The sequence below is a fragment of the Mesoplodon densirostris genome, chromosome 15, assembly GCF_025265405.1.
Source record: "Mesoplodon densirostris isolate mMesDen1 chromosome 15, mMesDen1 primary haplotype, whole genome shotgun sequence".
Classification (NCBI taxonomy): Eukaryota; Metazoa; Chordata; class Mammalia; order Artiodactyla; family Ziphiidae; genus Mesoplodon; species Mesoplodon densirostris.
Genome location: NC_082675.1, coordinates 11,489,537 through 11,502,643, shown reverse-complemented (window position 1 = coordinate 11,502,643; position 13,107 = coordinate 11,489,537). Strand labels below are relative to the sequence as shown.

General features: G+C 47.7%; 1 protein-coding gene across 1 annotated transcript in view; it reads right to left on the bottom strand.

Moving 5' to 3' along the window:
- Positions 1-9,619, bottom strand: part of KSR2 (kinase suppressor of ras 2) — a 400,863-nt gene extending 391,244 nt beyond the window's left edge. The window contains exon 1 of the mRNA XM_060119067.1: positions 9,440-9,619. Coding sequence (XP_059975050.1) covers positions 9,440-9,619 — 180 coding nt within the window. The remainder of the gene's footprint in view (positions 1-9,439) is intronic.
- Positions 9,620-13,107: the final 3,488 nt, after the last annotated feature.

Sequence of the window (13,107 nt, the reverse complement as noted above, 5' to 3'; positions counted from 1 at the left end):
CTTGGATATCACAGCTTCTGAGTTTTCTCTTTACTGCACAAGCTTGAGACAAGTTCAGGAGTTGTAAGGCCCAACCCCATAACTGGCATTTTGTTATCCAACTTGGAGTCTATGACAAGCAAATGGTTTAAAGACTAAAGCCTGCCAGGCACTGATGGGAAGTGAGTCATCTGTGAGCAGTTCGAAGATGCAGACCTGGTATGAGAATCTTGTTCGCTTATGTCACCTGCAGCCCAGCAGGTGTGCCATTATCCCATAGAAGGCCTCCATGGGCTTCGCCTTCTCCCTGCTTCTCACACACTGGGGGCTCAGTTAACAATGACCGAATAAATGAACTGGTACCTCCCTGGATGGCTGAAACACCCCACCCACCACTCAGGGCTGAAGCACCCTAACCTCCTTATGACAAGCTACAGAGAGTATGATCATCAAAACCGCCAAAGCGAACAATTATTAAGCATTTGCTATGTGCCGGGCACTTTGCTCGGCTTTTTAATGCATGATTCCATTGAATCACCGTAACAACCCCATGTAAAACACTGTCCCAATTTTATAAGCAAGGAAACTGAGGCTCAGGAAGGAGAGCTCACTTGCCCAGGGTTACTTAGCTAGTAGATCCTGAATTCAGACTGGGATCCAAGCAGTCTTACTGTGTAGTCCACACCCTCCCAACTACTTGGCTCTACTGCTTTGAGCACCCACCCCCAAATTTCCAGGGACTCAATTATGTTATTATTTCTGAGTCTTCATCTCATTTTTCTCCTGGTCCAGGGAAATCGAAGGCATCCATCTTTGGAACGCATCCACAGCTTTAATCGATGGCTGCCTAGAAACTCCAGGGGGCCCATGCTTTCAGTCTTTATCAAGAACAAGATTTCCATTATGGCAAAACACAGAAATCACCTCGATGCTCAGGAGCAGCGCTGACCAAGTGAAATATACAGTGAGCTGCCTGTGTCATTTAAAATGTTCTAATAGCCTCAGGGAAAAAATAAGATACAGGTGAAATCAATTTTAACATAGTTTATTTAACCCAATATATCTAAAATAGCATCATTTCAACATGTTGTCAATGTAAAAGAAAACCAATGAGATATTTTGCATTCTATTCTTCATTCTAAGAGTTTGGGATTTGGTGGGTATTTTATAATAATAGCACAGTTCAAATAGAGCTCGCCACATTTCAACTGATTAATAGTCAATGTGGCAAGTGGCTGGCATACTGGACCTCTCAGGTCTGAAATGCCTCCCTCTGGGGACTTCCCTGGCTGGTGGTCCAGTGGGTAAGTCTCCGCGCTCCCAGTGCAAGGGGCCCAGGTTTGATCCCTGATCGGGGAACTAGATCCCACGTGCATGCTGCAACTAAGACCCAACACAGCCAAAATTAAATAAATAAGGCTTTCTTTAAAATAATAATAAAAAAAATAAAATGTCTCCCTCTCTTTTTCTCATCTTTCCTTGTCTCTGTAGATGCCCTACTTTGTCTCCATCAGTTCTGTATTTCTCTTCAATCATCATCTGGCGCGGTCACCAATGAGGGCACATGAGTGACAGAGTATTCCATCACTAAGATTCTCATTAATCCCACAGCTCTCACCTCTGATCACACTGCCCTTATCACCTATGCTTCCTCCTTCGCCTCTATTTGCTCTCATCTTTGCTTTCTTTTGTTCCAGGCCAGGCCACCTCTGGGGACTCCAGGGAGGAGCAGTCAACCTCTTCCTGGACCCGTGGCTGCCTGAATTTGCAGTCTGGGTCAGATCAGTGACTCTAAACCTCAGTCCACTGACTTGTAAAACAGGAACAACTACAGTTACGGTCACTCCCCACCGGAGAGACATTCCAAGGGTCATAGAAACCCTGCCCAAGAAAATGACGCTACGCTCTGGCTTTTCTCCCACTGTTGTCCCTTCTCCCTCCCCACCCTTCAGCTTCTCCAGCCTCCCTCCCAGTTGCCATGTCCCCCCACCACCATCGGCTTCCTCAGCTTCGGAACACCTTCCATTCCCCAGCTCCAGAGCAGCAAGGGGGAAGGGAGGTCCCAAAAGGTGGAGCCCGGCGAGGGGGGTGGAGAGGGGAGCCCAGAAAATGACCCGTCCTCAGGGAGAGGAGGAAGAGTCCTCAGTTTCCTGCCCGTTGGAAGAAGGCTAAGAGCTCCCTAGTAGAGCCCACCCTAAAACCCCAGAGGGGGCAGCGAACCCTTCAGAAATAACTCTGGCCGCTGACTCAGAAGTTTGAGACCACATCCCACCCATGCCTCTATGAGAACAAGGCAGAGGCTGGGTCGCCGCAGGCTGGGTGCTGTGCATGGAAAACCATGTGCTGCTCTCACCAACGCAGGTTCCCAGGTCCTTCCCAAGTGCAAACAGGAAAGACGAGATTTGGGCCTAAGACAACTGCCTCCTTAACCCAGAGCTCTTGGTCATCAAACCACAGGCAACCAAAAAATAAAACAAAACATAAATCCAGACTGAGGATAGGGAAAAACGGGCCCTTTCCCACACGGTGGGTGAAAGGTAATTTGGCAAAACCTATCAAAAGTCTGGAAACTTTGCATATCCTTGGATCCAGCAATATTTCACTTCTAGGAATCGAAGACAGTGATGACTACAAGCCACAAGGATGTCTACTACAGTATTATTTATAATAATGGAACATGATAAACATACACATCTGACAGAATTATATGTTAGATAAATTATGCAACAGCCATGTAACACTATGCAGCCATTAAAAATACTATTTAATAAGATGAAAAGATGTTCCTGACATGTTAAGTGAACCTCGTATCTCTAGCCTTCATCAAATCTCCAGGCTCACATACCCAACTGTCTACTTCACAAACGTAAATGTCTAAACAGGACTTCATTGTCAAGCCCAACCTAATCCACCCCCGGTCTTCACACTTCAGATAATGACACCGCCATTCACTTAGTTCTTCGGCCAAACACGTAGGAATAATCCTCGGTTCTTTATTTTCCTTCACCCCCGACATCCGATTCACGCGCACCTCCCATGCACGTGACCGTCTGTGACCGGCCACTTGCTCCATCTCCCCACCGTCACTTGCATCAAAAGCAGTCATTCCGGGCTTCCCTGGTAGCGCAGTGGTTGAGAGTCTGCCTGCTGATGCAGGGGACACGGGTTCGTGCCCCGGTCCGGGAAGATCCCACATGCCGCAGAGCGGCTGGGCCCGTGAGCCATGGCCGCTGAGCCTGCGCGTCCGGAGCCTGTGCTCCGCAACAGGAGAGGCCACAACAGTGAGAGGCCCACATACCGCCAAAAAAAAAAAAAAAAAAAAAAAGCAGTCATTCCTGGCTTTGACTCCCATACTAACCTCCCAATTTGTCTCCGTGCTCCCATTCTTCTCCCCTATAGTCTACTTTCCCTGCAGCAATCAAAAGGAGCTTTTACATAAGTCAGTCCCCCACCCTTTGCATAGTTAGAACAAAGTACAAGTATCTCAGCCAAGCCGTGTGTGACTGGGGCCCTGCGTCTGCCTCCCACTCATGCCCCTCACCCCTTCCCCGCTCACCCTGCAACAAACGCAGTGGTCTCCTTGCTGCTCTCAAAACATGTAGAACGTCGTCCCACCCAAGAACTTTGCACCTGCTGTTCCCTCTGACTTGCGCATTCCCCGGATATTTCATGGCTTGCTTCCTCAAGTCAGTAAAACCTCCCCAAGGGGGCCTTTGCTGATCATCCCATGCCCCTTCCTCTCTTTCCCATGCTCTTTTGGTTTTATTTTGGATTTTTTCCATAGCTGTGATTCAGTTATATTAGATTGTTCACTGGCCCCCAATGAACCACACCTGCTGGAATCCATACCCTTGGATACTAAGTCCCACACTGACGATGGGCTCAACCACATAATTTGCTTTGGCCAGTGGGACATTAGCAAAAGTTACAGAAGCAGAGGCTTAAGACAGGCTATGAACTGGAGCTTGCCTTCTTGGAACACTGCCGCTGCCACCATGTAAGAAATCTGGACACTGTAAATAAACTGTAGTTCAATGAAAGAAAGAAAGAGGCAGAGAGAGGAGAAAGAGAGAGAAAGAAAGAAAGGAAGGAAGGAAGGGAGGGAGGGAAGGAGGGAGGGAAAGGGAGGGAGAGAGGAAGGAAGGAAGGGAGAGAGAAAGAGAGAGGAAGGAAGGGAGAAAAGAAAGAGAGAAAGAGAGGGAGAAAGAAAGAAAGAGAGAGAAAGAGAGAGAAAGAAAGAAAAAGAAAAAGAAAATGAAAGAAAGAAAAAGAAAGAGAGAAAGAGAGAAAGAAAGAAAAAGAAAATGAAAGAAAGAAAGAAAGAGAGAAAGAAAAAGAAAACGAAAGAAAAAGAAAGAAAAAGAAAAGAGGAAGGCGGGAGGGAGGGAAGGAGGGAGGAAGAAAAGAGAGAGAAAGGAAGGAAGGGAGAAAAGAAAGAAAGGAAGGAAGGAAGAAACAAAGAAAGAAATCTGGGCTGTCCTGCTGGAGAGGCTATGTAGAAGAGAACTGAGGTGCCTGAGCCAATCACTAGCCGACCACCAGCCACATGAATAGGGCCATCTTGGACCATTCAGCCTCAGTGGAGCTGCCAGATGACCACAACTACTGATCTGCAAGACCAGCCAAAGAACTGCCCAGCCAATCCCAACCCACAGCATCACTGAAAATAATGCGTTATTGTCTGAGGTCCAGTTTCCCAAACTTAATTAAGTCTAGGTATGGTCTCTCAAACCATAATCAGTAATTGAGATGGAACAGATAAAGAACAAATAATAGATATGTGATGGCTAGAACACCCTCGCTGTATAGGAGATTCTGTTACTTAGCCATCCCCCGACCCAATCCCTGATATTCACCTCCACTTGTAATTTAACCGAAATAGAACCCAACTCAGTACCAGCTGCACGTGGCCAGTGCCCACCAGCCCTAGTGCCACTCACTCACCTTGCAGATGGCCTCTGTGCCTCCAGGTTCATTTCTCACCCTATAAATCAGGGATCAGCAAACTACAGCCCACGGGCCAAGTCTGACCCACCACCTGTTTTTTTAAGGCCCGAAACCTAAGAATAGTTTTTACATTTTTAAATGTAAAAAACAAATTAGAAGGAAAATACTATTTCGTGACATGTGAAAATTATATCAAATTCAAATTTCAGGGACCCTAAATGAAGTTTTATTAGAAAACGTTTATTTCTGGGTTGTCCGTGGCTGCTTCAGGCTACAACAGCAGAGCTGAGTGGTTGTGATGGAAACCACATGGCCTACAAAGCCTCAACGATTTACTATCTGTCCCGTTACAGAAAAAGTTTGCTGGTCCCTGCTGCAGGCTGCCATCAGACTAACCTTTAAACAATTTTTTAATTGTACTCACTCCAAAACCTTTGAAGATTTCTATCTCCCCTCTCAAAGGGATGAAACTGTTTGTCTGACTTCCCGATCCTGAGTTACACCCCAGGAGTTTGTAACCTGAATTCGTTTCCTATGACACTCTACCAGGTACTCTCCATTTTGGGCCAGCCGGCCTGTACGCTGCCCCTTGAAGGAAGGAGAATGCCTCCATCCGGTTTGCTGTTCTGGCCCAGAGAGCTCCCCCAACCCGCTGCAATTTAAACACTCCCCATACCTCACTCCATTCAGGGTCCCCAGCTCCCCAATCAAGGATGCTTCCCTAACCACTTCGTCACATGTTTCCCTGGGTGCATTCTATGGAACATCAAGCCCAAGAGATGTCTCTGGAAAAAGGAAACACCGCAGACGCTACCCTCTCTTGGAGTCACAATGTACAAATACAGCACATTAAAGGCTCTGAGAAGTCCTGCAGTCAAGATACCTATCTCTTTTGCTTACCTCAACCTTTCCCAAATGTGTTAACCATGGGATTTATTTTGTCTTCAGAATACTTGTTGACCACCAGCATCTAGTACAGTGCCAGGATTTCAGTATTTGTTGAAAGAATGATAATGCTAGGGTTCCACAGAACATACTTTGGAAATGCTGCTCAAGCTCCTTCTTCTCTCCCTCCAGTCTGAGCTGTTCCCTTCTGTATCATCTACTCTACACCATGTAATGCTAATCATCACCATCAAAGAAGCTATCATTTATTTAGCACCTGCAGGCGCTGGGCTACAGATAGCATTAGACCCTTGAAAATCTCACCTCTTTTCATCCTTACCACCACCTCTGAGGTAGGTAATGTTATTCCTTCACTGCCATTTTTGCCAAAAATGAAACCATGGGTCAGAAAATTTAAATCACTAGGCCAAGATAAAGTAAGTAGGAAAGCTAGAATGCCAAACTACATCGGTCCAACTCCAAAACTCATGACCTTGCTTCTCTGCCAAAGTACCTCCTGGTAACGTACTGTGGCCAGCATTGCTGGCTGTCCACCCAATGTCCCTGCATGCCTTCTTCCATGCTAGCACAACCCTGATTTTGTATGGAGTAGCAACAGGTCAAACCAGGAAATGGACTGCAACTATCTAAACCAGTCACGATGGTATCCCCACTGCCTTGCAGCTCGGACAAGTGATCTGACCCAGTTCTGGCAAAGAAGACATAATGAAACATCACCTTAGGGGTAGTAAGGCAGAGGTGTCCGGCGGAAACCAAACAAAGATATGAAGCCTTTATTCCTTCCTATTCACCTGGTGCCCCCTCTTCCCTACCTTGAACCTGGGTGTGATGGCTAAAGCTTCAGGGGCCATCTTGTGGCCATAAGGAAGAGGCCATGAGAATTCACAAAGACATCAGCCCCAATGTCATTAACTCACTGAGCCAATTCAAGCAGCTACATACCTCCAGACGTCTTGCTACTTGAGAAAACTAAACCATTAATTGCTTAACCACGCTGGGTGGATTTTCCATTTCATGCAGCTGAACACATTCCTAACGGACCCACACGCTGTCTCCCATATTACTGTTTGGACTTTATCATTATCCCACATACACATTATTAGCCTTGTCTCCCTCATCATGAAAGTACGCTTCTTGGAGACTAAGTCCATGTCAGATGCTTTTTGTTTCCACAGGGGTAGAGGCAAGGTTTTCAGGGATGGTCTGTTCAATTTACTACTTTCTTTAGTGTTTGTGAGCAGGGAGATGTCATCATTGAATAGCTGAAATATGGTCTCTATCTCCTATTAGATTAGTCTTTCTCGAAGTGTCAATATGAAAACATGCATCAGAAACACCTGGACCGTTTACTAAATGCAGATCCCTAGGCCCCCTCCAATCCCAACTGAATTAGAATCTCTGGGATTAGAAGCTGAGAATCTGCATTTTTAATAAGCTCCCTCAGGTGGTTCTGATATATAAAGTTTGACAACTGCTGGGATTTAAAAACAACAACTGTGGATCCAAAACCTATGTGAGGTTTGGCAGGACTTGGCTGGACCCTAAGGCATCAGCTCCTCCCCAGAGGCCCCACCCTAGACCTAAGAAGCCTAAACTGGCATAATTGCTCAAGATCCTTTCTTGGGCAATATGGATAAAGTTGTGGGCACACTCTGTGGCATACTGGGATTAGGAAACTAACAACAGATGCATTCCCAGTAACTGTCACTTCCCACCATACCAATGACCACATCCCCCAGTTTAAAAAGAAAACCACTAGGCAGAAAAGAAGCAATGGAATCCATGGCCCACTGCAACAATCACCATGATCCAGGGAGCTCTCAGAGGATGGAGCACGCTGGAAAGAGGAAAAGAAAACTGGAGAAACTTACATAGTAATACACAAACTAGCATTTGGGACTCCTGACTCAGAGGAACAGAAGAGACCTCCGGTGGCCCTTTTGGGTTATTTATTTACAACACGCAATTCTGAACAGAATCTTCTCTTGGGCACTGCTCAGACAGAGACAGAAGGCTGGGCCAGGGCATCCCACACTTTTTCTTCCATCAGCGGAGTCCTAGCCTACACGGCTCTCCAAAGCTCCGAGAAAGAAAATACCTGTGCCTCCCCACAGAATTCCCACGCCTCTGCTACCCCTTGATACTTACGTTCTTTCATTTCTGACGATCATTTTCCCAGATGACAGGTGCACACAGAGATGCATTCTAGGGGAGCAAATAGCATATACTCAATACACACACACACACACACACACACACACTCCACTTTCAAACTGGTGACCTTCCTGCCTGCTGACATGCGGCCAAATTTAAAACCACGGAGGAAAAAGGAAGACTTGAAAGTGAACCAGAGATAGATGCTCATCCAGGCTAGAACGGGGGCACAAGGGCTAAAAGGTTCAGTAGGGATTAAAGAGTTCAGGCCTTGGAAACACACAGGCTGGAAACTAGTGGCCATCCCAGCTCTGCACACGCCCGCCTCACCACAGGGAGAACCACCTTCCTTGCCTCCCAGCCCCATGGCCACCACCCTCAGCAAGTGCCAGCTAATGGGAGTTCCCAAATTTAATCAAGCCATGCGTAGCACGGGGCCGGCTGGAGGGAGGGATGTGAGTCGAACCCTAGAGATGTTTCGAACAACGTGGATGCTCAATGATTACGTGGACGCCAGGCATTTTCTAAAGCTCTTGAAACCTTCTTCCTTTGACCAGATGGCCTTCGGAAGAAATAATTTCTGCCATCTTCTTTCTGAGTAACTTTGCATCCACCCCCCCATCCCCCCACGAAATTGCTTCAAACTCCCCCTCAAGTTCTGTTGGAGAGAATGTTACAACACGCCAAAGATAAAACTGCTGACCCCTTTTTGCACGGTCCCACCAAGATTCAGAGTATTTTCCCACACCACCTGTGTATGCTGATCCAGGGTTGTTTTAGTTTTTTCTTTTTGTTTTTTTTTTTAAAACACGTTTCAGGCCTGCAACAGCTCCCTGCATCAAAATGATTTGATTGGAAATGGGTAGCTCAATGGGGAATTCTTTCTCATGCATCTTGCCTCCTGACATGTATATTACTGAACACAAACAAGCAAACAAACAAACCAAATCCAAGGAGCAAAAGGGGGGCTGGGAAGGAGACCGAAAAAGAAGAGGTCTATCTTTACAGGCAGCCCCATTCTGCGAGCAAAAAGCACCTTTTGACCACCTGCAGAATGCGCAAGGTCACGTGGGTTCTCTGCAGCGCCTTAATGTCTTACCCAGCACACAAGCAAGCCCCCGTGGCATATAAACAAATTCACAAGCGGAAAAAAGGGAGAACTCACTCCTCAAAGAGGAAGCGAATGATAACCACAACCGCAAGAATAATAATAAAGAATAACAGTTACTACTACTCCTCCCACCACCCAGCCAAGCGCCGACGCCAGCAGTACAGTAAAGGGACACCCAGTGCAGGCTTTGCAAGATAAATCACAGGAGACCAAATCGTGCCCACCTTGCTACCCTCCCACCCGCCCACCCCACCCCCAACAAACAGAATCAAGGGAAAGGGGATGGTGGGGGAGAAGGGGGAGGGAAGGAAGGATGGCTTTCTTTCCATAGGCAACACCTACCTCCAGGGTCCGGATTTCTTTTTGTGTGAGGTCGTTGGAAGTAGCACATTTGGTCCTAAGCCCTTCCAGGTTGGAGATGCTCAGGTCTATCATGTTTTGGACCAACTCGCACTGCTGTAAGGCTTTTTGCAAACTCAGAGGCTGCTGCTCCTCGCTTTTCGTCATGTTTTCCTCATCCATCGCTTGCTCTGCAAGCCCCCTTCCCCTCCTCCTCCTCCCAGAGAGAAAAAAGGGGGGTGTGGGGGGAGTAGAGGTAGTCTGCCCCCTACGCCTCTCCAACCACTGCGACTTCTCAACAATGTCTCATGAAGAAGAAACCCAACATCTCACACAGGGTTGAGGGGGTGGGGGTGGGAGGAGGGGACAAGAGCCAAAATTTATTATTTTATTTTGGGGTATCAAGCAGACTTCATTAGAACGTCTCCTCTCTCTGAGTCTCTGGTCCCTGAAAAGGAGAGATGCTGTTTCTCAGAAGCAAACCAGGTGATGTGATGCTGTCTGTACACTTAGGGAGGAGGAGGAGGAAAAAGAGGAGGAGGAGGAGGGAGAGGAGGAGGGGGAGAAGGAAAATAGCGCTCACTCTTTACACACCGGCTCCGTGAAGGACAAAATTATATATTTTTGGCTGGCTGGCTTTTATGTCAAAAAAAATCTGGTTTGCCCCCCTCCCAGTTAGAGTGACACGGCATTGTCCACCGTTTGTGGTGCTTTAGCGCGTTCTCAAGATGCTGTCTGCATTGCTCCCGCGGCTGCGGCGGCGACTGCGGCTGGTTGCTGGCTCGTCGTCGCGCTGCTGCTGCTGCCGCCGCCGGGCTCCGGGGGTGACGGCTGCTGCATTCGCTCCTGCCTCGCTCCACTCCGACATCTTGCCTGTCAATCAAGGTGGCGGGGTGGGGGGGCAAGGGAGCGCCGGCGAGGGATGGAGAGCAAGGGACCTGCAGGGGAGCGGGTTGGTGGAGAGGCGCGGTGCGCGCATCCGCCCCCGCCGGGCCCCGGCCCCGGCTCGCCAGGGACCCGCCGAAGGAGGCGGAGGAGGAGCGCGCAGGCTCGCGCACCTGGCCGGGAAAAGGGACGACTCCCGGCGGCGGCAGGGGGAGCGGGGGGCGGGATTTCTAGGGGATGCGGAGCTCGCGTGGCAAAGTGAAATTACTACCGGGCGGGCGTGCGAGCGAGCAGTCGGCGGGCGGGGGCGCGGGGGAAGCGCGCTCGGCGGGCCGAGGCTGCTCCCGGGGGCGGTGGAGATGGCAGGGACTGTGCTACAGCGCGGAGGCTGGGCCGAGGGGGCGGGGAGAGGGATTTGGTGGCCGGGTGGGGGTGGGGGCCACTACTACGGCACCGCTCTCGCGAGACGAGGCCGGAGCGCGGCTCAGCAGGTGCACTCCCTCAGGGAGCAGGTGTGCGTCCAACTTTAAACCCCGTAGTGCATGCTGGAGAAACGTCAGCGTGAACCTGGGCACGTCCTCTCTGGCTTTCTAGCTCTGTGTGTGTATGTCTGTGTGTGTGTGTGTGCGCGTGTGCGCGCGCTTCTGCCTTTTTGCTTGTCGTCTCTTGATACTGGGTGAAAATGAAACAAACCTGGTGATCTCCCATGAGCTGTAGGAAGCTGCCTCCCAGAACTGTCACCCCGGCCTGCAATTGCCCTGAGGGGTGGCTTTACATTTGGAGAGTGAAAGGGGCTTTGCTTCAATCTGATTGTTACCATGTCCTACATGTCCTGCATGGTCTGATCCCAGTCTACCAAACCCCCCTTATATCAGCAAATTACGGTCCCAGAGTTAAGAATGGATTTTACGCTACAAACAACTGCTGGAGAAGGTGCGGAGAAAAGGGAGCCTCCTGCACTGTTGCTGGGCATGTAAATTGGTGCAGCCGCTGTGGAGAACAGCATGGAGGTTGCGGAAAGAGCTAAAAATAGAGCTACCATATGATCCAGCAATCCCACTCCTGGGCATATATCCGGAGAAAACCATAATTCGAAAAGACACATGCACTCCAATGTTCACTGCAGCACTGTTTACAATAGCCAGGACATGGAAGCAACCTAAATGCCCATCGACAGAGGAATGGATAAAGAAGATGTGGTACATGTATACAATGGAATATTACTCAGCCATGAAAAATGAAATAGTGCCATTTGCAGCAACATGGATGGACCTAGAGGTTGTCATACTGAGTGAAGGAAGTCAGACAAAGACAAAGATCATATGATATCACTTACATGTGGAATCTAAAAAAATGGTACAAATGAACTTATTTACAAAACAGAAATAGAGTCATAGATGTAGAAAACAAACTTATGGTTACCAAAGGGGAAAGGGAGGGGAGAGAAAAATTGGAAGATTGTAGTTGACATATACACACTACTATATGTAAAACAGATAACTAATAAGGACCTACTGTATAGCACAGGGAACTCTACTCAATATTCTGAAATGACCTATATGGGAAAAGAATCTAAAAAAGTGCATATATGTATATGTATAACTGATTCACTTTGCCGTACAGTAGAAACTAACACAACATTGTAACTCAACTATACTACAATAAAAATTTTAGAAAAGAAAAGAATGGATTTTACGTTTTTAAATGGTTGGGGAAAAAATCAAAAGGATATTTTGTGACGTGAAAATTAACAAGGAATTCTAATTTCAGTGTTCATAAATAAAGTTTTATTGGGACACTACCACCCATTTATTTATTATGTGTCTGTACCTTTGCATTATAGCAGCAGAATTTAGTTGCAGCAGACACTGTATGACTTGGAACAGCTGAAATATTTACTATCTAGCCCTTTACAGAAAAGTTTGTTATCCCCAGGTTAAATCGCCCAACACAGTCTTGCCTCAGAGGTCTATGTACTCTATGTCCCCTCTGCCCAGGTCAAATTTCCCCCTAATCCTCTCCTGGTTGGCTCCTGTCACTAGTGTTAACTCAAATAGGCTTCATCTCCCTGACCATCTTAACTAATAGTACTCCCATCACACATTGCCCAAAGGATGTATTTAGGATAATTAGCAAAAGGCACCTCTTTAACAGAGCTCCATTCCAGGGATTGGGCTTATGGGGCAGAGTAGACTCAAGAGTTCAGGGTACAATATGTGTTTCTTAAAGGAAGCCACTTAAGAAGTAGAGAGAGGGCTTCCCTGGTGGCGCAGTGGTTGAGAGTCCGCCTACCGACGCAGGGGATGCGGGTTCGTGCCCCAGTCCGGGAGGATCCCACATGCCGCGGAGCAGCTGGGCCCGTGAGCCATGGCCACTGGGCCTGCACGTCCGGAGCCTGTGCTCCGCAGTGGGAGAGGACACAACAGTGAGAGGCCCGTGTACCGCAAAAAAAAAAAAAAAAAAAAGTAGAGAGAATGACAACCCATGATGGCAAACTTTTTCTCAGACTGTGGGTTGTAGGGTTTCATGGCTTGTATAGAGCTGAACCAGCATTTTCAAAATCCCCCTGTCGATGAGGAGCTCAAGTGTGTTCTCTATGCTCTCAATCTTTTGGACTATGAAGTTTATGGATTCCAATTCTCTGGTAAAATTCTCTTTTCATCCATTTTCTCCATCTTCTGCTTTGTTTTTCTTGAACATATTAATTATGGTTATTTTAAAGCCCCTGTCTAATTCCAATGCCTCGGTCACCTGTGGGGTCTATTTCTACTGACTATTTTTCTCTT